Genomic DNA, 27400 nt, shown 5'->3' with positions numbered 1-27400 from the left:
ATGTATGGGCTCCTGTCAGGTATGTAATAGTGAGGATATCAGAATGTATGGGCTCCTGTCAGGTATATATTAGTGAGGATATCAGAATGTATGGGGCTCCTGTCAGGTATATATTAGTGGTGATATCAGAATGTATGGGCCCCTGTCAGGTATATATTAGTGATATCAGAATGTATGGGCCCCTGTCAGGTATATATTAGTGATATCAGAATGTATGAGCCCGTCAGGTATATATTAGTGATGATATCAGAATGTATGGGCTCCTGTCAGGTATATATTAGTGATGATATCAGAATGTATGGGCCCCTGTCAGGTATATATTAGTGATGATATTAGAATGTATGGGCCCCTGTCAGGTATATATTACTGATGATATCAGAATGTATGGGCCCCTGTCAGGTGTATATTAGTGATGGTATCCGAATGTATGGGCCCGTCAGGTATATATCAGTGATGATATCAGAATGTATGGGCCCCTGTCAGGTATATATTAGTGATGATATCAGAATGTATGGGCCCCTGTCAGGTATATATTAGTGATGATATCAGAATGTATGGGCTCCTGTCAGGTATATATCAGTGATGATATCAGAATGTATGGGCCCCTGTCAGGTATATATTAGTGATATCAAAATGTATGGGCTCCTGTCAGGTATATATTAGTGATGATATCAGAATGTATGGGCCCCTGTCAGGTATATATTAGTGATGATATCAGAATGTATGGGCCCCTGTCAGGTATATATTAGTGGTGATATCAGAATGTATGGGATCCTGTCAGGTATATATTAGTGATGATACAGAATGTATTCTGGCGCCTTTCCCGCTTTTCACGACGCTCCAGTCCCAAGAATGCATTGTGGCAATGACTGGAGATGACGTGTTATTGCCGCTGTTACGGAACTCCCCAGCACCAAGAATATGTTGTGCAGTTATATGTATGTATAATAGGTTCCATGTGAGATGCATGTCCCTAATGCATCAGCCCACAGGCTGCGCCCCTGGGCAGAGGGGACAAGATATCCCCCTTCTGACCTCCCCCACCTTTGTAATACCCACAGTAAATATCGTCAGGCTCCGGCCACCTGCGGCTATTGTAATGTATGTCTGGCCTGCCACTTTTCAATTGGCCTGCCCTCTGTATCTGTGTGATATATTCTGTGTCCTGTGAGTAAAGTGTTGTCACACTGGAAATACGTGGAGAAGCAGTGATCTTTTATATGCGCCCATGTAACCAAGCAATTCCAGCCAGCGTCCTTCATTCAGACTCCAGACTAAGCAGAGTGGACCTCCTGAAACACGGGGTGGTACTGAAAGAGGTACTCCAGCATGGTAGACCCCGTTACAGCCGCAATGCATTACTGGGACCGGAGCGTCGCAAAGAGCATCGCTAAACGCCTGGGCTGGATCCGGGGGCCGCCGGAAGGTGAGTATATTACTATTTTTTATATTAATTAATTTCTTTAACAGGGATATGGTGCCCACATTGCTATATACCTATATACTACGTGGGCTGTGTTATATACTGCATGGGCTGTGGAATATACTACTTGGCTGTGTTATATACTACGTCGGCTGTGTTATATACTGCGTGGGCTGTGCTATATACTACTATACATATTCCAGAATACCCGATGTGTTAGAATCGGGCCACCATCTAGTATAACATATAATTACAGCTGTATCCAGCATTACAGCTCAGTCCTATTTATTGCTTTTAGTTGCAGTACCAAGAAAAGCCGCTACTTTACCTACATAACTGGATCTCGTAGATAATGAAGGGATTGAGACAACCAAAGGCTATGGAACCTCATTCTGTTGCTCCATAAACGTTGCCTACAGCCACTTTTGGTTCCACTGTGCAGCACGAGACCCTGTGACTCTGAAGAGCAGTGACATCACTAACGTCACCGCTTTTCAGATATTCTGGGTCTTGCGCTGAGCTCGGCGACTGTGAAGAGCGGTATTGTTACTACCGTCACCACTCTTCAAAGTCGCTGGATCTCACCAGGTCTGGGCTAGTATTGGGGGTGTTTGATAGACACCTCTCCATTACTTACACCAGGGACTGATAGCAGCTGACATTACGCAGCTGACATCAACCCTAAAAATCATTACACCTACCAGAATTAAATGCTCTGGCGGCTTTGAAAAGCAGTAGAGTTAGCGCTATTCCCAGGCGCCGGGTGCTAACTACAACTGTCATCATCCTTGCCTGGTCTCCCTGCGAAGCATTTCTGCTGTATTTACATGCGCTGATCTCAGGTCGCTAAACAAGACAATACTGAAGTCGTTCGCTTGTTTCCCGGCCTCTATACACCAACTGAGAAAGAATGAAGGGGACAGAACAATTACTATTAGATCAATCTGTCCCCATACAATATCATGTTATCAGCAGCACATCAACAGTTTACACCGGAGATGTGCTGCTGAGAACAAGGATTTCTGTTCCCGCATTAACAATCCAATCACTCGATGAATAGGCAGCATTTTGCTTGTTCAGTATAATACACCCCATAGTCCTCCATATATTATAATGTGCACCTCAGTCCTCCATATAGTATAATACACTCCTCCATATAGTATAATATACTCCTCATAGTCCTCCATATAGTATAATACACGCCTCAGTCCTCCATATAGTATAATACACTCCTCATAGTCCTCAATATATTAAAATACACTTCAATTCCTCCATATAGTATAATACACTCCACAGTCCTCCATATAGTATAATGTACTGCCAGTCCTCCAAGTAGTATAATATACTCCTCAGTCCTCCAAATAGTTTAATACATTCCTCATAGTGCTCCATATAGTATAATGCCCCGCCATTGTCATCCATGTAGTACAATTCACTTCCCATAGTATAATGCATGCCATAGTTCTTCATATAATATAATGTATTCCCCATAGTCCCCAATACAGTATAATGTAGCCCACATATAGTATAATGATGCCACCCCAGAGTATAATGCAGCCACCCCACAGAATATATTGTAACCTCCTGAGTATAATGTAACCCCCAGAGAATATAATGCAGCCCCCTCATATAGTATAATGCAGCCCCTGCATATATATGGTAGCCCCCTCGTAGAGCATAATGCAGCCACCTATAGAATATAATGTAGCCCCTCCATAGAATACAATGCAGCCCTCCTCATATAGTATAATGCAGCTCCCCATAGAATATAATGTAGCCCCCCATAGAATGTAATACAGCCCACCTCCCCATACAATATAATACAGCCCCCCATAGAATATAATGTAGCCCCCAGAGAATGTAATACAGCCCCCATAGAATGTAATGCAGCCAGCCCCTATAGAATGTAATACAGCCAGCCCCCATAGAATGTAATGCAGCCAGCCCCATAGAATCTAATGCAGCCAGCCACTTAGATTGTAATGCAGCACAGCCCCCATAGAATGTAATGCAGCCAGCCCCCATAGAATGTAATGCAGCACAGCCCCCATAGAATGTAATGCAGCACAACACCCATAGAATGTAATGCAGCCAGCCCCCATAGAATGTAATGCAGCCAGCCCCCATAGAATGTAATACAGCCCCCCCAATAGCCCCACAATCCAGTTATCACTCATTGATATATTTTAAAAAAACAAACACTCTCCTCACCTCTCCTCGGCAGCTGCAGTCTGCCCGCCCGACACACAGCAGGTGCGCGATGATATGACGTCATCGCACACCACAGTGTCAGAGGCAGAGCAGGGAATGATGGGAGAGGGAGCGACGGCGGACGCTCTCTCCTCCATCATTGGTTGCATTCAACTGTACCGGCATCATAGATGCCGGTATAGTTGAATACGGCGGCGCTGGGGGGTGAGACGGCGCTGGCGAGCGGCCCACTACTGCCGCCGGCCCTTCATTTGCCAGAAGTGCCCGATGGCCAGTCCGGCCCTGGCTGAAACAAATGGTGTCTTCTCTTCCTGCTTTTGATAATTGAGAACACGCCCCCGGAAATGACATCATACCTGGAAGCAGCCCATACATTCTAGTGTCTACTAAGTAGGTACACTGTTATGATCCGGTGACCTTGGAGCAGCATGAGACTTTCTCTGGAGTAGGTGGAACCTGTACTGACCGCAAACCCTAAACTGACACCGCAACTAGAAGTAGCTGTGGGGTGTACCTAACAATCCTAGACACCTCGACACAGCCGGAGGACTAAATACCCCTATAGATGGAAATGGGAAAACTATCTTGCCTCAGAGCAGAACCCCAAAGGATAGGCAGCCCTCCACAAATATTGACTGTGAGTAGGAGGGAAGAGACACACACAGGCAGAAAGCAGGATTTAGCAAATGAGGCCACTCTAGCTAAATAGGAAAGGATAGGACAGAATACTAAGCGGTCAGTATTAAAACCCTAAAAATATCCACAGCAGGTAATACAAAAATTCCACATCTAACTAAAGACATGGAATGTACATCTGCATCTCCTGAGAATCCAACTAGACTGAGAAAATCCTAACACAGTCGAAACTGGACAGAAAAAAACAATGAATAGCACTGAATTGTAAAGCACACAGCATGTGTGCTGCAGAAACAATAACCAGACACTTATCTTTGCTGACTTGGCAGCAGGGCAGGAGGAACTAGACAGAGATGCAAAACCTCCATGAACAATGGACAACTGGCAAGGACTAAGGGTACTGTCACACCGTGCAATTTTCGTCGCTACGACGGCACGATCCGTGACGTCGCAGCGTCGTATAAGTATCGCTCCAGCGTCGTAGACTGCGGTCACACTTTGCAATCACGGCGCTGGAGCGATGCCGAGGTTCACTGGTAACCAGGGTAAACATCGGGTTACTAAGCGCAGGGCCGCGCTTAGTAACCCGATGTTTACCGTGGTTACCAGCGTAAAAGTAAAAAAAAAAAAAACGTACATACTCACCATCTGATGTCCGTCAGGTCCCTTGCAGTCTGCTTCCTGCTCTGACTGAGTGCAGCCGTACAGTGAGAGCACAGCACAGCAGTGACGTCACCGCTGTGATCTGCTCTCACTTTCCGGCCGGCGCTCACAGTCAGAGCGGGAAGCAGACTGCAAGGGACCTGACGGACATCAGATGGTGAGTATGTACGGTTTTTTTTTTTTTACTTTTACGCTGGTAACCACGGTAAAAATCGTGTTACTAAGCGCGGCCCTGCGCTTAGTAACCCGATGTTTACCCTGGTTACCAGCGAACGCATCGCTGGATCGCTGTCACACACAACGATCCAGCGATGACAGCGGGAGATCCAGCGACGAAAGAAAGTTTCAAACGATCTGCTACGACGTACGATTCTCAGCAGGGTCCCTGATCGCTGCTGCGTGTCAGACACTGCGATATCGTAACGATATCGCTAGAACGTCACGAATCGTACCGTCGTAGCGATCGTAATTGCACTGTGTGACAGTACCCTAATGAATCCTGCACACCTAAATACCCCAGTCAGAACTGCAATCAGCAGAGACACCTGACCAGGATTGCAGCCCAGGGACAACTGCATTACCACCAACAACCACCGGAGGGAACCCATGAGCAGAATTCACAACAGTACACCCCTGCAACAGCACCCTCATAGGTCAAACAATCAGCCAATCGCTGCCCGTTGCCACCTGAACTAAATTCCCTTGCAACAGCAACATCACTGGTCAAATCATCACCCAATTACTATCTGTCGCTACCTTAAACAACTAATCTTTCCACCAACCAAGGGAAAGTCCAGACCTTCTGTGGCGGGAAACTTTCCCACCAAAAACTGTCCTTAAGGAAATAAGATCCCACTAGGTACCAATAACCCCATGCAGATCCTTTCTTATTACCTAGGATCCCTTCAGTTCTCTCTTGGTAGCAGGTCCGTATTTCCAGCTTCTGTTGCCCGAGGTGAGGAAGAGCAGAATCGTGATGACTGTAGTCAATGAGAGATCGCTGGGTGGAGTGTAAGGTCCTGACGGAGAGTGCAGGGAAGAATAAAGCCAGCCACGCTGCTTCTCCGATCTTTCATGTTTAAAAAATTTTGTTTTACATTTTTTTGTTTGATTTTTACTTTATAATTGCTTTTTTTTTTTATTATTATTCTCAAATAATTTTTTGTTTCTTCTGCACACGTTCTGTGCACTCATATCCTTACCTTTATGTACTGTGCACTTTTATTGCTTATTTATGCACAAAATAATACCCCTTCACATCATCTGTCTTTCACATTATGTATTTTTATATATACACATGTACATGGGCTTTTCTCAAAATTAGAATGTCATCAAAAGTGAATTTATTTCAGTGCTTCAATACAAAACGTGGAACTAATATATTATCTAGAGTCATTACAAACACAGTGATCTATTCCAAGTGTATATTTCTGTTAATGTTGATGATTATGGCTTAGGCTGGTTTCACATTTGCATCTGTGCGCGCTGCGTACGATCCGCATGCGTCATGCGTACCTATCTTTAACATGGTGTATGCATGGACATGCGTTTGTATGCGCTTGCATGCTTTTTTTTCACGGTGTGCGGCTGAGCGTGGTAAACGCACAATGTTGCATTTTTGGAGGTGTCAACAATCTGTCAACTATGCGCAGGCATACGCATGCGGATGAGTGCATAAAAAAAAATGATTACTGTCTATGGGAACCCATGTGAACGCATGTCCTTGTGTACGCATGCGTTCGATACGCTTGCGTACTTCGGACTGCGCATGTCCAGGAACTGTTTTGAGACATGCCCATTGAGACGCCCTCCTGGAAATATCGAACGCATGCGCATATTAAGCGCAAATACTGCATTTTTTGCCATCATGCGCGGATAAAAAAACGCTGCGTTACCAAAAATCATTATCCCAGTAAAATATAATAATTAATAAAAAACACCCAGAAATGCTTCATAAACGTTTAAAAAGGTCCCTTAGTCTGTTTCAGTAGCCCCAAAATCATGGGGAAGACTGCTGACTTGACAGATGTCCAGAATACTGTAATTGACACACTCCACAAGGACGGTAAACCACAAAAGGTCATTATGAACAGCCAGCTTTTTTTAGCAGAGTGCTGTATCCAAACGTATTAATGGAAAGTTGAGTGGAAGGAAAAAGTGTGGTAGATAAAGGTGCACAAGCCAGCGGGATAACAGCAGCCTGGGAAGGATTGTTAAGAAAAGGTCATTCAAAAATTTGGGGGAGATTCACAAGGAGTGGACTGCTGCTGGAGTCATTACTGCAAGCGCCACCATACACAGACATATCCAGGACATGGACTACAAGTGTCGCATTCCTTGCATCAAGCCGCTCATGACCAATAGACAACTCCAGAAGCGTCTTACCTGGGCCAAAGAGAAAAACAACTGCACTGTTCTTCAGTGGTTCAAGGTGTTTTCAGACTAAAGTAAATTTTGCATTTCACTTGGAAATCAAGGTCCCAGAATCTGGAGGAAGAGTGGAGAGGCCACAATCCAAGCTGCTGGAGGTCTAGTGTGACGTTTCCACAATCAGTGATGGTTTGGGGAGCCATGTCATCTCCTGGTGTAGGTCCACTGTGTTTTATCAAGACCAAAGTCAGCGCAGCCGTCTACCAGGAAATTTTAGAGCACTTCATGCTTCCCTCTGCCGATAACATTTTTGGAGATGGAGATTTCATTCTCCAGCAAGACTTGGCCCCTGTCCACACTGCCAAAAGTACCAATACCTGGTTTACAAACAACAGTATCACTGTGCTTGATTGGCAGCAAACTCGCCTGACCTTAACCCCATAGAGAATCTATTGGGTATTGTCAAGAGGAAGATGAGAGACACCAGACCCAACAATGCAGATGAGCTGAAGGCTGCTATCAAAGCAACCTGGGCTTCCATTAACCCCACCGCAGTGCCACAGGCTGATCGCCTCCATGCCACGCCACATTGATGCGGTAATTGATGCAAAAGGAACCCCGACCAAATATTAAGCGCATTTAATGAACATACATTTCAGTAGGCCAACATTTCGGATTTTAAAATAATTTTTCACGTTGATGTTATACAGTATTCTAATTTCAATTTATTTTGGTATTATCATTTTTCTTCTACATGACACACACATTCTCCTTTCTCTTTCTTTCTTTTTCCTCTTTCTTCTCATCTGTACTCACTTGCTGTCCACTTTGATATGCCCCCACATGGATTGAACTCTCTGCCTCTTACCAGCCCCTCCTCTGCACTTGGTATGTACAGCCCCATATGACGTGACGGTCACATGACCGCTGCATCAGGCAAAAATAAAACAATTCAAATATACACATATTTGGTATCACCGCGTTCATAAATCGCCCAATTTTTCAATATATAAAAAGAATTAAAAAAACAAAAAGCCAGAATTAAGTTTTTTGGTAGCTGAAACATTGCAATAAAATGCAATAACGGTTGATCAAAAGTTCAGATTTACATCAAAATGGTATAAAAAAACGTCCCAGTACCCGAAAAATTGAGACGCTAAGGGTCTCGGAAAATGGCCTTTTTTATTTTTTTTATTTACAAAACTTTGGAAATTTTTTTCACCATTTAGATAAAAAAGAACCTAGATGTGCTTGGTGTCTATGAACTCGGAATGACCTGGAGAATCATAAGGGCAGGTCGGTTTTAGCATTTAGTGAACTTAGTAAAAAAGCCAAACAAAAAACAAGTGTGGGATTGCACTTTTTTTTGCAATTTAACCGCAGTTGGAATTTTTTTCCCATTTTCTAGTACACGACTGTTGTGATTCGGTTCGTGGGCTCCCCCGGTGGTCTCTTGTGGTACTGGTGTCCTGCAAGCTTTGCCTTCTCAGTTCACCTGTTCCTATCAGGACGTGGGAGTATCCTATTTAACCTTGCTCCTCAGTCATTCTAATGCTGGCCATCAATGTATCCAGAGTGATTCTGTTGCATGTTCCTGCTCCCAGTTTTCTGCTCAGCTAAGTTGGACACTTTAGTCCTTAAGTCTATTTTTGTATGTTTTGTCCAGTTTGCACTTATGTGAATCTCTGCAGCTGGAAGCTCTTGTTGGGCTGAAATTACCACTCCAGTGGCATGAGTTGTCACATGAGTTAAGGTAATTTCAGGATGGTGTTTTGAAGGGTTTTGCAGCTGACCGCGAAGTCCTCTGTTGTATCTTTCTGCTATTTAGTTAGCGGGCCTCTCTGTGCTAAATCTGCTTTCATACTACGTGTGTCTTTTCATCTGCTCTCACCGTTATTATATGTGGGGGGCTGCTATCTCCTGTGGGGACATTCTCTGGAGGCAAGCCAGGACTGTGTTTTCTTCTACCAGGGGTAGTTAGTTCTCCGGCTGGCGCGCGGCATCTAGAGACAACACAGGAATGCCCCCTGGCTACTTCTAGTGTGGTGTGTAGGTTTAGCATCGCGGTCAGCTCTAGTTTCCATCACCCGAGAGCTTGTCCGTTTATTCTATGCTTCTGATGTTTCCTTGCCATTGGAAACCACAACAGTATGGCCAGCCCAAATGTTTAATCTATAGGCTGAAGCAGGAGAGAAAAGGAACTGTGTGAAACCTTTTTTTTTTTTTTTTTTTCCTTCCTCTGAAGTTGCACTCCAGCTCTAATTGCAGTCTCCTGTTTTCCTCTCCTCTTAACCCCTGAATGGCTCAGACTTTATCTGTTGAAATATGGATCCCCAGAGTCTGGCTACCAATTTGAATAATCTTGCCTCTAAAGTTCAGAATATACAAGATTTTTTGTTACATGCTCCTCGGTCTGAACCTAAAATTCCTATACCGGAGTTTTTTTCTGGAGATCGATCTTGTTTTCTAAATTTTAAATACAATTGTAAATTGTTTCTTTCGCTGAGATCTCATTCTGCTGGAGATCCTGCCCAGCAAGTAAAAATTGTTATTTCTTTACTGCGGGGTGACCCCCAAAATTGGGCATTTTCATTGGCACCAGGGGATCCTGCGTTGCTCAATGTGGATGCGTTTTTTCTGGCTTTGGGGTTGCTTTATGAGGAACCAAATTTGGAGATTCAGGCTGAGAAAGCCCTAATAGCCCTCTCTCAGGGGCAAGATGAAGCCGAAATATATTGCCAAAAATTTCGAAAATGGTCTGTGCTTACTCAGTGGAATGAGTGCGCTCTGGCGGCAATTTTCAGAGAAGGTCTCTCTGATGCTGTAAAAGACGTCATGGTGGGGTTTCCTGCGCCTACTGTTCTGAATGAGTCCATGACAATGGCAATTCAGATTGATCGGCGTTTACGGGAACGCAAACCTGTGCACCAGTTGGCGGTGTCTTCTGAAGAGGCACCACAGAGTATGCAATGTGATAGCTTTCTGTCCAGAAGCGAACGACAGATTTATAGGCGCAAAAATCATTTGTGCTTCTATTGTGGAAATTCTACTCATGTTATATCAGCATGCTCTAAACGAACAAAGAAAGTTGATAAATCCTCTGCTATTGGCACTTTGCAGTCCAAGTTTATTTTGTCTGTAACTCTAATTTGTTCGTTATCTTCTATTGTTGCGGATGCGTATGTGGATTCTGGCGCCGCTTTGAGTCTTATGGATTGGTCCTTTGCCAGGCGCTGTGGGTTTGATCTAGAGCCTCTGGAAGTTCCTATACCTTTAATGGGCATTGATTTGTCTTTTTCGTCTGCATTTCATCCCCAGACAAATGGCCAGACGGAACGTACTAATCAGACCTTGGAGACTTATTTGAGGTGTTTCGTGTCTGCTGATCAGGATGACTGGGTTTCCTTTTTGCCGTTGGCTGAGTTTGCCCTTAATAATCGGGCCAGTTCTGCCACTTTGGTCTCCCCTTTCTTTTGCAATTCAGGGTTCCATCCTCGTTTTTCATCTGGTCAGGTGGAGTCTTCGGATTGTCCTGGAGTGGATACCATGGTGGATAGGTTGCATCGTATTTGGGGGCAGGTGGTGGACAATTTGGAGTTGTCCCAGGAGAGGACTCAACGTTTTGCTAATCGCCATCGTCGTGTTGGTCCTCGTCTTCGTGTTGGGGACTTGGTGTGGTTGTCCTCCCGTTTTGTCCCTATGAGGGTCTCTTCTCCTAAGTTTAAGCCTCGGTTCATCGGTCCTTATAAGGTTTTGGAAATTCTTAACCCTGTGTCTTTTCGTTTGGACCTCCCAGCATCCTTTGCTATCCATAATGTCTTCCATCGGTCATTATTGCGGAGGTATGAGGTACCACGTGTGCCTTCTGTTGAGCCTCCTGCTCCTGTGCTGGTTGAGGGTGAATTGGAGTACGTGGTGGAGAAAATCTTGGACTCCCGTGTTTCCAGACGGAGACTTCAATATCTGGTGAAATGGAAGGGCTACGGTCAAGAGGATAATTCTTGGGTTACAGCTTCTGATGTTCATGCTTCTGATTTGGTCCGTGCCTTTCATAGGGCTCATCCAGATCGCCCTGGTGGTTCTTGTGAGGGTTCGGTGCCCCCTCCTTAAGGGGGGGGTACTGTTGTGATTCGGTTCGTGGGCTCCCCCGGTGGTCTCTTGTGGTACTGGTGTCCTGCAAGCTTTGCCTTCTCAGTTCACCTGTTCCTATCAGGATGTGGGAGTATCCTATTTAACCTTGCTCCTCAGTCATTCTAATGCTGGCCATCAATGTATCCAGAGTGATTCTGTTGCATGTTCCTGCTCCCAGTTTTCTGCTCAGCTAAGTTGGACAGTTTAGTCCTTAAGTCTATTTTTGTATGTTTTGTCCAGTTTGCACTTATGTGAATCTCTGCAGCTGGAAGCTCTTGTTGGGCTGAAATTACCACTCCAGTGGCATGAGTTGTCACATGAGTTAAGGTAATTTCAGGATGGTGTTTTGAAGGGTTTTGCAGCTGACCGCGAAGTCCTCTGTTGTATCTTTCTGCTATTTAGTTTGCGGGCCTCTCTGTGCTAAATCTGCTTTCATACTACGTGTGTCTTTTCATCTGCTCTCACCGTTATTATATGTGGGGGGCTGCTATCTCCTGTGGGGACATTCTCTGGAGGCAAGCCAGGACTGTGTTTTCTTCTACCAGGGGTAGTTAGTTCTCCGGCTGGCGCGCGGCATCTAGAGACAACGCAGGAATGCCCCCTGGCTACTTCTAGTGTGGTGTGTAGGTTTAGCATCGCGGTCAGCTCTAGTTTCCATCACCCGAGAGCTTGTCCGTTTATTCTATGCTTCTGATGTTTCCTTGCCATTGGAAACCATAACACACGACCACTAGTAAAACCACTGGTGTCGTTCAAAAGTACAACTCGACTCGCAAAAAACAAGCCCTCACATGGCCATTTTCACCCAAAATATAAAAAAGTTAAGACTCTGGGAAGAAGGGGAGCAAAAAATGAAAATGCAAAACCAAAAATACCCCCAGTCGTTAAGGGGTTAATAACAAAAATACACCAAATATTATCTTGCATATAGGGCCATAAAGCAGAAACATAGTATTACACCAAAGAAGAAAAAGCTTTACTCACAGCCATGCGTTAAATAACAGTAATGATCTTTATTGAAAAATATAATAAAATTGATAAAAACATGGGGTGATTGCCACAAATACAGAGAAAAAAAAGAGGTGACTATAACCGGACAGTAAACTTCATACATATACAGATATATATGTGTATACCTAAAGATATGATTGTTTTATCCTATTATGCACATACAAGATCAGGTACATCATACATCATTGTTCAGTGCAGACGAGAGCACACCCAAACACGCATAAAAATCCCAAATGTTTTAGGCCTGTTTCACACGTCAGTGGCTCCAGTACGTGTGGTGACAGTTTCCTCACGTACCGGAGACACTGACTCACGTAGACACATTAAAATAAATGTGTCTCTGCACATGTCAGCGTGTTTTCACGGACCGTGAGTCCCTCTGCAAAACACGGAGACATGTCAGTGTTCGTGGGAGCGCACGGATCACACGGACCCATTAAAGTTAATGGGTTCGTGTAAACACGTACCGCATACGGCACTATGTCCCGGAAGTATTTCGCTGTGTTCTGGGACATAGTGCGGCGGCGCATGCGCACTAATGCTTTTCGGCTTTGCCCGCAGTTGAGCAAAGCATACTGCGCGTGCGCAAGGCAAGATTGCTTTGCGCATACGTGTACTATGGAGGAAACCAATTGACATTCAAGAAAATAGTGCGGCCAGCGGGAAAGGAAGGGGTGAATGAAACAAGAGAAAACACCGCCCATCGGACCGAACACAGGGCCCGCCAAAATCAGGGGACAGAGTCCCTTTAAATGGACATAGGTATACAAATGGTACAGTTACCTTGAGGATATAACCAGGGGAAACCCACCACACCCAAAGTTAATAACAAAGTATGATGTGAATGAAAAAAAAACATTCTGCGAAAACTAATATGTTGAAAAAAATGTTTTGACCACAATAACGTGATACATGTCATATTTGGGCTTGGTCATGAAGGGATTAAAATGGCTTCTTCCGACTTTTGAGTTCTCTGATTGCTAACAAGATGTGATTTTTTTAGTAAAACATTTCCCACCTTCTGAACATGAAAATGGCTTCTCTCCAGTGTGACATCTCTCATGCTTAACAAGAACTGATTTGTAAGAAAAACATTTCCCACATTCTGAACATGAAAATGGCTTCTCTCCGGTGTGACTTCTCTCATGGTCAACAAGAACTGATTTGTAAGAAAAACATTTGCCACATTTTGAACATGAATATGGCTTCTCTCCGGTGTGACTTCTCTCATGCTTAACAAGAACTGATTTGTAAGAAAAACATTTGCCACATTCTGAACATGAAAATGGCTTCTCTCCAGTGTGAACAATCTCATGGGTAACAAGATGAGATTTCTTAGTAAAACATTTCCCACATTCTGAACATGAAAATGGATTCTCTCCGGTGTGACGTCTCTCATGGCTAATAAGATTAGATTTGTTAGTAAAACATTTCCCACATTCTGAACATGAAAATGGCTTCTCTCCGGAGTGACGTCTCTTATGGTCAACAAGAACTGATTTGTCAGAAAAACATTTCCCACATTCTGAACATGAAAATGGCTTCTCTCCGGTGTGACTTCTCTCATGCTTAACAAGAACTGATTTGTAAGAAAAACATTTCCCACATTCTGAACATGGAAATGGCTTCTCTCCGGTGTGAACAATCTCATGGGTAACAAGATGAGATTTCTCAGTAAAACATTTGCCACATTCTGAACATGAAAATGGCTTCTCTCCAGTGTGACGTCTCACATGGCTAATAAGACGAGATTTCTTAGTAAAACATTTGCCACATTCTGAACATGAAAATGGCTTCTCACCGGTGTGATGTCTCTCATGGTCAACAAGATCAGATTTGTACGAAAAACATTTCCCACATTCTGAACATGAAAATGGCTTCTCTCCGGTGTGACATCTCTCATGTCTAATAAGAAGAGATTTCTTAGTAAAACATTTGCCACATTCTGAACATGAAAATGGCTTCTCTCCGGTGTGAACAATCTCATGGCTAATAAGAAGAGATTTCTTAGTAAAACATTTGCCACATTCCGAACATGAAAATGGTTTCTCTCCGGTGTGAACAATCTCATGGCTAATAAGATGAGATTTATCACTAAAACATTTCCCACATTCTGAACAAGAAAATGGCTTCTCTCCTGTATGAATTCTTTGATGTGTAACAAGAGATGATTTATCTGTGAAACATTTCCCACATTCTGAACATGAATATGGCTTCTCTCCGGTGTGACGTCTCTCATGCTTAACAAGAACTGATTTGTAAGAAAAACTTTTGCAGCATTCTGAACATGAAAATGGCCTTACTCCGGTGTGAACAATCTCATGGATAATAAGATGAGATTTATCACTAAAACATTTCCCACATTCTGAACATGAAAATGGCTTCTCTCCAGTATGAATTTTTTGATGTGTAACGAGAGATGATTTATCTGTGAAACATTTCCCACATTCTGAACATGAATATGGCTTCTCTCCGGTGTGACGTCTCTCATGGTTAACAAGAACTGATTTGTAAGAAAAACATTTGCCACATTCTGAACATGAAAATGGCTTCTGTCCGGTGTGAACAATCTCATGGGTAACAAGATGAGATTTCTTAGTAAAACATTTGCCACATTCTGAACATGAAAATAGCTTCTCTCCTGTGTGAATTTTTCTATGTGTAGCAAGATTCCTTTTATTTGTAAAACATTTCTCACATTCTGAGCATGAAATTGTCTTCTTTCTTGTGGGCTCTCTTTTATTTTGCTTGAAAGTCTGTGCTGAATTAGGAGATAGTACTTTAAAAGAATCAGATGATAGTTCTTTGATATGAAGGGATGATGGTATATCTGAGATGTTGCTATGCTCTTCATATGTTTCTTGTTTGAAGCCATCATCTTCTGCTTTAAAATACGAAGATATCAGATGTCCTGCAGAGATGTTGGTCCAATCATCTGCCAAGAACAAAATAAACATAAAAATTACATTAATTTACATCTGAAACTTAAAAATGTACAAAATAAAGTAAAAGTATAAAATACCATACAGATTGTAAGGTATACAGCAATGCTCTATTAAGGTATGTAGCAATGTTCTACATAAAACCGAGACCCAGCAGTAAGTGCCAGGAGCAGTGCCTGCGCCGCTCCTTTCACTTTAACCCCCTAAATGCTGCTTTCGATACTGATTGCAGCATTTACAACACAAAAAGATGTGACTGGGGTCCTCATGACGACATCTGGGTCACCAGGCTACAGCAAGCTCCAAAGACCATGGTAAGAGCAAGGCCTATGGTGCTTGGGTCAGTGTATAACTGAAGCTGTGATGCTTTGCAATGTATTATAACAGAGATCAGGGTTTATAAAAAAGTCCCATAGAGGGGCTAAGAGAATTTTTTTTTAAAAAAGGTATAAAAAAATAAAAAATTATATATATATATATATATATATATATATATATATATATATATATATATATATATATATATATATACCTATAAATACATATTTAACCCCTTCATCCCGAAGCCTGTTTTCATTTGCCTGACCAGGCCATTTTTTTTCCACTTTATGAGGTAATAGCTTTGGAACGCTTCAACAGATCCTAGCAATTCTGAGACTGTTTTCTCATGACATATTGTATTTCATGATAGTGGTACAATTTCTTCGATATGACATGCATTTATTTGTGAAAAAAAATAGGAAATTTGGCGAAACGTTAGAAAATTTAGCAATTTTCGAACTTTAAATTCTTATGCCCTTAAATCAGAGTGGTGTCACCCAAAATAGTTAAGTAACAATTCCCACATGTCTACTTTACATCAGCACAATTAATTTTTTTTTGTTAGGAAGTTATAATGGTTAAAAGTTGACTATCGATTTCTCATTTTTATAACAACATTTTTTTTTTAGGGACCACATCATATTTGAAGTGACTTTGAAGGGTGTATAAAACAGAAAATACCCAAAAGTGACACCATTCTAAAAACTGCACCCCTCAAGGTGCTCAAAACCACATTCAATAAGTTTATAAATCCTTCACATTCTTCACAGGAACTGAAGCAACGTGGAAGGAAAAAATGAAAATTTAACTTTTTAGTCACAAAACTGATATTTTAGCCCCGATATTTTTATTTTCACAATTGTAACAGGAGAAAATGAACCCTAAAAGTTGTTGTGCAATTTTGTTATGGACCTAGTGGTTAGGAACACTTGAGATGACCTGATAGGTAAACCATAAATATAGGACAAGCTCTGGGGACGTGGAAACTTTACTGACCGCAACCCTGATCCTATAACACACACTATAGGCAGCCGTGGAGCGTACCTAACTCTCCCTAGACGCCTCTTCACAGCCTGAGAACTAGCTACCCCTAGAGAGAAACAAAAGCCTCACCTGCCTCAGAGAATTTTCCCCAAAAGTAAAGTCAGCCCCCACAAATAATGACGGTGAGTTCAGAGGAAAATACAAACATAGGAATGAAAACAGGTTTTAGCATAGGAGGCCCACTAGTACTAAATAGTAAGAAGATAGCAAGGGAACTGTGCGGTCAGTATAAAATACTACAAAAATATCCACGCAGAGAATACTAAAGACCCTCACACCGACTCACGATGTGAGGGAGCAACTCTATTCCCCAGAGCTTCCAGCTAGCAAGAAAATAGCATATAAGCAAGCTGGACTGAACTTAACATATACTGAGAAACATTTTCCAAAAGCAGTGAGCAAAAATGAACTAGCATGAACTTAGCTTCTCCAAGAGGAGACAGGTCACACGAGAAGTCCCAGAGAGATCTGAACCAATACTGAATAGAACAACAGCTGGCAACAAGTAAAGATCTAGGTGGAGTTAAATAGGCAGCAGCACAGCAGAAAACGAGGCAGCTGGAGCCCAGCTAAAGACCAGCAGTATCACTCAAAGCCACCAGAGGGAGCCCACGAACAGAACTCAACAAAGTACCATTCATGACCACAGGAGGGAGCCTGTCATGATTCCCAATGGCAGGGACACGGGAAAAAACGGACTAGCTCTAGGAAGATGGTATCTCAGGTAACCGCGATGCTGAACCTAACACGCAAATAAAAGTAGCCAGGGGGTGTGCCTACGTTTTATCCCTAGACACCTCGCGCCAGCCGGAGATCTAGCTGCCCCTAGAAGAGGAATACACAGACCTGGCTTGCCTCCAGGGAAACCCCAAAAGTTATAGTAGCCCCCCACATATAATAACGGTTAGGTAAGAGGAAAACACAAACGCAGTATGAATATAGATTCAGCAAAGTGAGGCCCTCTGACTAGATAGATGAAAATACAAAAGAGGACTTTGCGGTTACCTCAAAACCCTAAGCAGCCATCCTGAAACTACCTTGACTCCGTTATCAACTCATGACACCGGAGTAGTAATTTCAGATCACTAGAGCTTCCAGCAGCACGAGAAATATAAATGCATGCTGGACAAAACAAACACAAAAAATGCCAAAGATTCAACTTAGCTGAATTGCAGACTTGGAGCAGGTAGCAAGCAACAGAGGTGCTCTGGTAACATTGATTGCCGGCGCTAGAGTGACTGAGAAGCCAGACTAAATAGGAAACTCCCAATTTCCTGATGAAAACAGGTGCACTGGAAACACAAGACAAAAGTCAACCAGTACCACCAGTAGCCACCAGAGGGAGCCCAAAAACAGAATTCACAACAGTACCCCCCCCTTAAGGAGGGGGCACCGAACCCTCATGAGAACCACCAGGGCGATCTGGATGCGCCCTATGAAAGGCGCGAACCAAATCAGAGGCATGAACATCAGAGGCAGTCACCCAAGAATTATCCTCCTGACCGTATCCCTTCCATTTAACCAGATATTGAAGTCTCCGTCTGGAAATGCGAGAGTCCAAAATTTTCTCCACAACATACTCCAATTCACCCTCCACCAGCACAGGAGCAGGAGGCTCAACAGAAGGAACAACCGGTACCTCGTACCTCCGCAACAACGACCTATGGAAGACATTCTGAATGGTGAAAGATGCTGGATGGTCCAAACGAAAAGATACAGGATTAAGAATCTCCAAAATCTTATAAGGACCTATGAACCGAGGTTTGAACTTAGGAGAAGAGACCTTCATAGGAACAAAACGAGAAGACAACCACACCAAGTCTCCAACATGGAGATGATGACCCACACGACGATGACGATTAGCAAACTGCTGAGTCTTCTCCTGAGACAACTTCAAATTGTCCACCACATGACTCCAAATCCGGTGCAGTCTATCCACCACAGAATCCACTCCAGGACAATCCGAAGATTCCACCTGACCAGATGAAAAACGAGGGTGAAACCCAGAATTGCAAAAGAAAGGAGAAACCAGAGTAGCAGAACTGGCCCGATTATTGAGGGCAAACTCTGCCAACGGCAAAAAGGTGACCCAATCATCCTGATCAGCAGACACAAAACACCTCAAATAAGTCTCCAAAGTCTGATTAGTTCGCTCCGTCTGGCCATTAGTCTGAGGATGGAACGCAGATGAAAAAGACAAATCAATGCCCATCCTGGCAGAGAACGCTCGCCAGAACCTAGATACAAATTGAGATCCTCTATCAGACACGATGTTTTCCGGGATACCATGCAAGCGAACCACATTCTGAAAAAACAAAGGAACCAACTCCGATGAAGAAGGCAATTTGGGCAAGGGTACCAAATGAACCATCTTAGAAAAACGGTCACACACCACCCAAATAACGGACATTTTCTGAGAAACCGGGAGATCCGAGATAAAGTCCATAGAGATGTGCGTCCACGGCCTCTTCGGAATAGGCAAGGACAACAACAATCCACTAGCCCGAGAACAGCAAGGCTTGGCCCGAGCGCAAACATCACAAGACTGTACAAAGGTACGCACATCCCGAGACAGGGAAGGCCACCAGAAGGACCTGGCCACCAAATCTCTGGTACCAAAAATTCCAGGGTGGCCCGCCAACACAGAAGAATGAACCTCTGAGATGACTCTACTGGTCCACTCATCTGGAACAAACAATCTCCCAGACGGACAACGATCAGGCCTATCAGTCTGAAACTCCTGCAAAGCACGTCGCAAGTCTGGGGAGACAGCAGACACAATCACTCCATCCTTAAGGATACCCGTAGGCTCAGAATCACCAGAGGAGTCAGGCTCAAAACTCCTAGAAAGAGCATCTGCCTTCACATTCTTCGAGCCCGGCAAGTATGAAACCACAAAATTAAACCGAGAGAAAAACAACGACCAGCGCGCCTGTCTAGGATTCAGACGCCTGGCAGACTCAAGGTAAATCAGATTCTTGTGATCAGTCAAGACCACCACCTGATGTCTAGCACCCTCAAGCCAATGACGCCACTCCTCAAATGCCCACTTCATAGCCAAGAGCTCCCGATTACCGACATCATAATTTCGCTCGGCGGGCGAAAACTTTCGAGAGAAGAATGCACATGGTCTCATCACTGAGCAATCGGGACTTTTCTGCGACAAAACCGCCCCCGCTCCAATCTCGGAAGCATCAACCTCAACCTGAAAAGGGAGCGAAACATCAGGCTGGCGCAACACAGGGGCAGAAGAAAAGCGGCGCTTAAGCTCCCGAAAGGCCTCCACAGCCGCAGAGGACCAATTGGCAACATCAGCACCCTTCTTAGTCAAATCAGTCAGAGGTTTAGCAACACTTGAAAACCCAGTTATAAATCGACGATAGAAATTAGCAAAGCCCAAGAACTTCTGAAGACTCTTCAGGGAAGTAGGCTGCGTCCAATCACAAATAGCCCGAACCTTGACAGGATCCATCTCAACAGAAGAAGGGGAAAAAATATACCCCAAAAAGGAGATCTTCTGAACCCCAAAGATACACTTTGAACCCTTTACAAACAGAGAATTGGACCGCAAAACCTGAAAAACCTTCCTAACCTGTTGAACATGCGACTCCCAGTCATCCGAAAAAATCAAAATATCATCCAAATACACAATCATAACTTTATCCAGGTATTTACGGAAAATATCGTGCATAAAGGACTGAAAGACTGAAGGAGCATTAGAAAGACCAAAAGGCATTACCAAATACTCAAAATGTCCCTCGGGCGTATTAAATGCAGTTTTCCACTCATCTCCCTGCTTAATCCGCACCAAATTATACGCACCCCGAAGATCAACCTTAGAGAACCACTTTGCCCCTTTAATACGAGCAAATAAATCAGTCAATAGTGGCAATGGATACTGGTATTTGACTGTAATCTTATTCAAAAGGCGATAATCAATACAGGGTCTCAGGGAGCCATCTTTTTTACCCACGAAAAAAACCCTGCTCCTAAAGGGGATGAGGATGGACGGATATGTCCCTTTTCCAAGGACTCCTTAATATACTCTTGCATAGCAGCATGCTCAGGCACAGATAGATTGAACAAACGACCCTTGGGAAACTTGCTGCCCGGAATCAAGTCTATAGCACAAGCGCAATCCCTGTGAGGGGGGAGAGAACTAAGTTTAGGCTCCTCAAACACATCACAATAATCAGACAAAAATGCCGGAATTTCAGAGGGAGTAGATGAAGCAATGGAAACCAAAGGTACTTCCCCATGAGCCCCCTGACATCCCCAACAACACAGACATTGTTTTCCAGTCAAGGACTGGATTATGAGTTTGCAACCATGGCAATCCAAGCACTAAGACATCATGCAAGTTATGCAACACAAGGAAGCGAATCACCTCCCGATGGTCAGGAGTCATACACATAGTCACTTGTGTCCAGAATTGTGGTTTATTCCTAGCCAAAGGTGTGGAGTCGATACCCTTCAGAGGGATAGGAACTTCCAAAGGCTCTAGGCTAAACCCACAACGTCTGGCAAAGGACCAATCCATAAGACTCAAGGAAGCGCCAGAATCCACATAGGCATCCACAGTAATAGTTGATAATGAACAGATCAAAGTTACAGACAAAATAAACTTAGACTGTAAGGTGCCAATTGCAAAAGACTTATCAACCTTTTTTGTGCGTTTAGAGCATGCTGATATAACATGAGCAGAATCACCACAGTAGAAGCACAACCCATTTTTACGCCTATAATTCTGCCGTTCACTTCTGGACAGAATTCTATCACATTGCATAATCTCCGGTGCCTGCTCAGAAGACACCGCCAAATGGTGCACAGGTTTGCGCTCCCGTAAACGCCGATCAATCTGAATAGCCATAGTCATGGATTCATTCAGACCTGTGGGCGTAGGAAACCCCACCATGACATCTTTAACGGCGTCAGAGAGACCTTCTCTGAAATTCGCCGCCAGGGCGGACTCATTCCACTGAGTAAGCACCGACCATTTTCGAAATTTTTGACAATATATTTCAGCTTCATCATGCCCTTGAGAGAGGGCTATCAAGGCCTTTTCAGCCTGAATCTCCAAATTAGGTTCCTCATAGAGCAACCCCAGTGCCAGAAAAAACGCATCCACATTGAGCAGCGCAGGATCCCCTGGTGCCAATGCAAATGCCCAATTCTGGGGGTCACCCCGCAACAAGGAAATAACAATTTTAACCTGCTGAGCGGGGTCTCCAGCGGAGCGAGATCTCAGAGAAAGATACAATTTACAATTGTGCTTAAAATTCAAAAAACGAGATCTATCTCCAGAAAAGAACTCCGGCATAGGGATCTTGGGTTCAGACATAGGAGCATGTATAACATAGTCTTGGATATTTTGAACCTTAGAGGCAAGAGTATTAAGATTTGAAGCTAAACTCTGGATACCCATTTCTCAACAGCAGAGATCTGAGCCATTCAGGGGTTAAGAGGAGAGGAAAAAAAAAAAAAAACAGCAGATGGCAATTATGGCTAGACAGAACTTCTGAGTAAAAAAAAAAAAAAAAAAAAAAGTGTCAGAAACTTCTTTTTTCTCTCCTTCTTTAGCCAATACCTTTAATACATTATGGCCGGCAATACTGTCATGATTCCCAATGGCAGGGACACGGGCAAAAACGGACTAGCTCTAGGAAGATGGTATCTCAGGTAACCGCGATGCTGAACCTAACACGCAAATAAAAGTAGCCAGGGGGTGTGCCTACGTTTTATCCCTAGACACCTCGCGCCAGCCGGAGATCTAGCTGCCCCTAGAAGAGGAATACACAGACCTGGCTTGCCTCCAGGGAAACCCCAAAAGTTATAGTAGCCCCCCACATATAATAACGGTTAGGTAAGAGGAAAACACAAACGCAGTATGAATATAGATTCAGCAAAGTGAGGTCCTCTGACTAGATAGATGAAAATACAAAAGAGGACTTCGCGGTTACCTCAAAACCCTAAGCAGCCATCCTGAAACTACCTTGACTCCGTTATCAACTCATGACACCGGAGTAGTAATTTCAGATCACTAGAGCTTCCAGCAGCACGAGAAATATAAATGCATGCTGGCCAAAACAAACACAAAAAATGCCAAAGATTCAACTTAGCTGAATTGCAGACTTGGAGCAGGTAGCAAGCAACAGAGGTGCTCTGGTAACATTGATTGCCGGCGCTAGAGTGACTGAGAAGCCAGACTAAATAGGAAACTCCCAATTTCCTGATGAAAACAGGTGCACTGGAAACACAAGACAAAAGTCAACCAGTACCACCAGTAGCCACCAGAGGGAGCCCAAAAACAGAATTCACAACAGGAGCCCGAGAACGGAATTCACAACACAATTTCTCCTGAGTACGCATATACTACTTATGTGGGGGAAAAGCACTGTTTAGGTGCACGGCAGGGCTCATTAGGGAAGGAGAAAACCAGGTAATATTTAATGGGTAAATATTCAGAAAAAATACACCAAAAAGAACAAAAAACCCTATAAAATGTAACTAAGAGTAATAATACAAAAATTAATGAGAAAAAAAAGTTATAGAAAACACCTCCCAAGCCCTTTAGATAGGGGTAGGAATGTCAAAAAATGACAATTATAAAGCAGGGATTGAGTGGAGTATATTGCCAATCCTATACTGACCATAGTAGGTCCCTTATTTGCTGTAATACTACCTACCAGCGGAGGTTGGCACCCTAAAGTTCGATGTGGCGTCCCCGCTCAACGTCGGTAGTCCCTCAGAAACCCTGCCTGCCCCTATTGTAAAGAGCTATAGTAATAAATCAACATGCATCAAACATACAGTTAAACTGTCTATGATGCCCCTAGGTTCTGACTTTTGAGGGAAACTATATATCGTGATCTATCTATCCGATGAGACTTTAGTCTTGCTGGACTAGTCCAAAATAGGGAATGTATACATTGGGGCAGTCGCTCCAGCCTTTTAGTCTCAATAGCTATTCCTGACCATGATAGTCATAATCATATATCACAAGGAAAATTGGCATGCAATTGCTTAGAGTAGGTCTAAGAGGCTAGATCACACAGTGATTATGATATAGTGATTATGATATAGTTTTGTTCTCTTTGGTGTATTTTCTCATAAGGGAAGGAGCACCATCTGACTTTTTGAAAGCAAAATTGACTGAAATTCAGATTGGACACAATGTCGCGCTCGAAGAGCCCTTGATGTGCTTAAACAGTGGAAATTTTTGAATGTAAAATATCTTGGAATCATTAGCGGACGTCATGTCCCATTTGGAGAGACCATGATGTGCCTAAACAGAGGAAACCCCCACAAGGGACCACATTTTGGAAACTAGACCCCTCAAGGAACCTATCTAGATGTGTGGTGAGGATTTTGAACCCACAGGTGCTTCTCAGAAGTTTATAACTTAGAGCCGTGAAAATTTTTTTAAAAAATCACCTCTTTTCCACAAAAATCATCTTTCAGCCCCATTGTTTTTTATTTTAACAAGGATAACAGGAGAAAATGGATCACAAAAGTTGTTGTGCAATTGCTCCTGAGTTCACAGATACCTCATATGTAAGGGAAAACCACTGTCTGGGCACACTGCAGGACGCAGAAGGGAAGGAGCACTATCTGACTTTTTGAACACAAAATTGGCTGGAATAGAGATCGGACCCTATGTCGTGTTCGAAGAACCCCTAATGTACCTAGACCGCAGAAACCCCTCACAAGTGACCCCATTTTGGAAACTTGACCCCTGAAGGAACCTATCTAGATGTGTGGTGAGAGCTTTGAACCCACAGGTGCTTCTCAGATGTTTAGAACGCAGAGAAGTGAAAATAAAAAAAAAATCACGTTTTTTCCACAAAAATTATCTTTTAGCCCCAATTTTTTTTATTTTAACAAAGGTAACAGGAGAAAATGGACTGCAACAGTTGTTGTGCAATTTCTCTTGAGTACGCATATACCCGGTATGTAGGGGAAAACCACTGTTTGGGCGCACGTCAGGGCTCGGAAGGGAAGGTGTGACATTTTGGAATGCAAACTTTGAAGGAATGGTCTGCGGGCGTCATGTTGCATTTGCAGAGCCCCTGAAGTGCCTAAACAGTGGAAATCCCCCACAACTGACCCTATTTTGGAAACTACACCACTGAAGTAATTTATCTAGAGGCATCGTTTTACGGTAATGATTATAATGCTTTTGGTTTTACTGGAGTACGAATTTAAAATGTGTTGTTATGTGTAAATTGTGCTGAGTACATAAGATTATAAAAGTGTGTTGTGTCAACAGGGTAAAAATAAATTTAAAGGGAACCTTTCACCCCCCCAGGCATTTGTAACTAGAAGAGCCATCTTGTGCAGCACTAATGCTGCATTCTAACAAGGTGGGTGACAGGTTCCCTTTAATTAATTTGTGGGTGTGGTACTCTTTGAAGCAATCCTTCATGCAAAGGCCAGGTTTCTTAGGGCAGATTTCACAATGGTAAATTGTCTTTCGGATTCCTTTCTTGGAGCATACTCTGCACCGTTTTTGTGATCTTCCTTTCTTCGCTGTTTGGGGAATCTCTCCTGGAAAATGGACAATACGGGCACTATCAGTTTCAGAAACACTGGAACCCTGACCTCCCACTCTGTGGGTGATATCCTCTGCCTGCTTAGGAAGTCTGCCACCTGATTCTGGGACCCCTCTAGGTGAACCGCTGAAACAGACAGAACTGTTTTCTCCGCCCACCTAAAGATTGTAACTGTAAGATGCAGCAGAGAGGGATGTCTTGGGCCTCCCTGATGGCCACAGTCGTGTTGTCCTACAGGATTCTCACATGCCTGTTTTTGACTACGGACTGGACCTGGAGCAGGACTTCCCATACCGCGTGCAGTTTTCTGTAATTTGAGGACCTAGCTCAGACTCCTGGAGTCCACGTTCCCTGGAAGAATCTTCCTTCCACATGACCACCCAATTCTAATTGACACGCATTGATGGTAATGGAGGTTTTCTGGAATGGTCCACCAGACTAGAGATCTTCTCACTGAGGAGGAGAGGGGCACTACGGTATCCGGGGATAGCTAGAGTCTGTCCCAGGCAGATAAAATGGCCTCCTGGAGTCCCTGGGTGTGGAACAGACTCCATCGAACACAGGGGATACAGGACGTCATCAGTCCCAGGATCCTCATCGCCTCTCTGATGGAACAACGGCTCTCTGAAAACTGATGCATCCTGCCCCATATTGAGGCTTGCTTCTCTGCTGGTAAAAAGGATGTTCATAGGTGAGAGTCTAGGAGAATGCCAGGAAATTTTTCCTGGATTCTGGAGACAGAACAGACTTCCTCCAATTTATCACCCAGCCTAGAACAAGCATGCGCCCTGAGGTTTTACAATGCTGCATAAGCTCTTCCCTGAAGCTGGCCATGATAAGGAAGCCATCCAGCTAGGGAATTTTTTGTGCCTGACACAGCGGTTTAGGGGTTTCAGATTTATTATTGTGTGACTTTCTCCTGAGGGTTTTTTTGCCAGAGAAGAGACTGGAGTAGTGGCCTCTGAACCTTTCTTCCTCGGAAACCGGAACTATCGCTCCAATGTTTAGAAAATCCTGAACATTGGATCATATGGGGGAGGAGAAAAATGGAGATGGGAATTTGTTAGAATGAACCTTCCTGGTGGGGTCTGGGTAAACTCTATGCTGATTTTCCGAGATCTCTTGCCAACCTTTCAAGTACGATCTTTGTCGTCCCCCCCACTCTCACAGCATCATTATTTTCCTGAACCTGAACCAAAGATAGACTCCTTACCCCTACCACCTTTGGGGTAGCTCCACCTGCACGACTTTCCCTTCCTGTTGTAGCCTGACCTCCGGGAGGGTTGGGGGTCTACGAAAAGGCTGGTACTGTTTTGGCTTGTCCTCTGGGAACCCCATGTTTTTGTCAGATGCCTTCTCTAGAATATCATCTAGAACCGGGCCAAACACTCTGGCACCTGAGAAGGGAATGGAACACAGCTTTTTTAGATTGTGTATCCCCTGACCATCTTTTTAACCAGATAGCCCACCGGACAGCATTTGATAAGGTTCTGTTCCTGGCCGCGAATCTGACGGACTCCACAGATGTGTTTTTTAACCATTCAGACAGGCACTATCAAAACTGACTCCTAAGGGCGGGATCATTCCACTGGGTGTCAGTGGCCCATCTACAGAATTCTAAACAAAATTCCTCCGCCAGTTGGTCTCCCTGCTGGATCTTACCTATTTTAGATTCCGCAAGGGAGACTCGGTGCGGGTCATCATAAACGAGGCAAAGAGCCCTGAAAAATCCATCCACAAACTGGAGTGACTATGAATCGGATGAGAGTGAGAAGGCCCAAGATTGAGGGTCTCCTTGAAGGAGGGAGACAACAATTCCCATCCTCTGTACCTCACTCCCAGATGACTGCGGACAAAACATGAAATACAGCTTACGAGCTTACCAGAATGCGATAAATTTATTCTGACCCCCCCCCCCCAAAAAAAAAAGCTATCTGGGAGTGCTAATTAGATTCCGGTTCAGGTGTCTGGTGTGAAGAAACCTTAGACCGTAGGTCTGATAGCTCAAACCCTGCAGATGTCTCACAAGGTTGACGATGGGTTCCATTTCAAGATCCAAAAAAGTGAGGCCTGTGAAAATGTCACACTGTGACAGA

The 27400-nt window shown here is 43.8% G+C and overlaps 1 protein-coding gene across 3 annotated transcripts in view; it reads right to left on the bottom strand.

The window, feature by feature from the left end:
* LOC143785573 (uncharacterized) overlaps nt 1-27400 on the bottom strand; it is a 173987-nt gene that overhangs the window by 121802 nt on the left and 24785 nt on the right. Inside the window, exon 3 of one of the 3 annotated variants that reach the window (XM_077274549.1) lies at nt 12424-15380. The exons of the other annotated variants lie outside the window; for them this stretch is intronic. Coding sequence (XP_077130664.1) covers nt 13426-15380 — 1955 coding nt within the window. The 3' untranslated portion in view covers nt 12424-13425. Of the gene's footprint in view, nt 1-12423; nt 15381-27400 lie in introns of those variants that run through there. 3 annotated transcript variants of the gene reach the window in all.

This window comes from Ranitomeya variabilis, chromosome 7 (genome assembly GCF_051348905.1).
Source record: "Ranitomeya variabilis isolate aRanVar5 chromosome 7, aRanVar5.hap1, whole genome shotgun sequence".
NCBI lineage: Eukaryota > Metazoa > Chordata > Amphibia > Anura > Dendrobatidae > Ranitomeya > Ranitomeya variabilis.
This window is presented reverse-complemented; position numbering and strand designations above follow the sequence as displayed.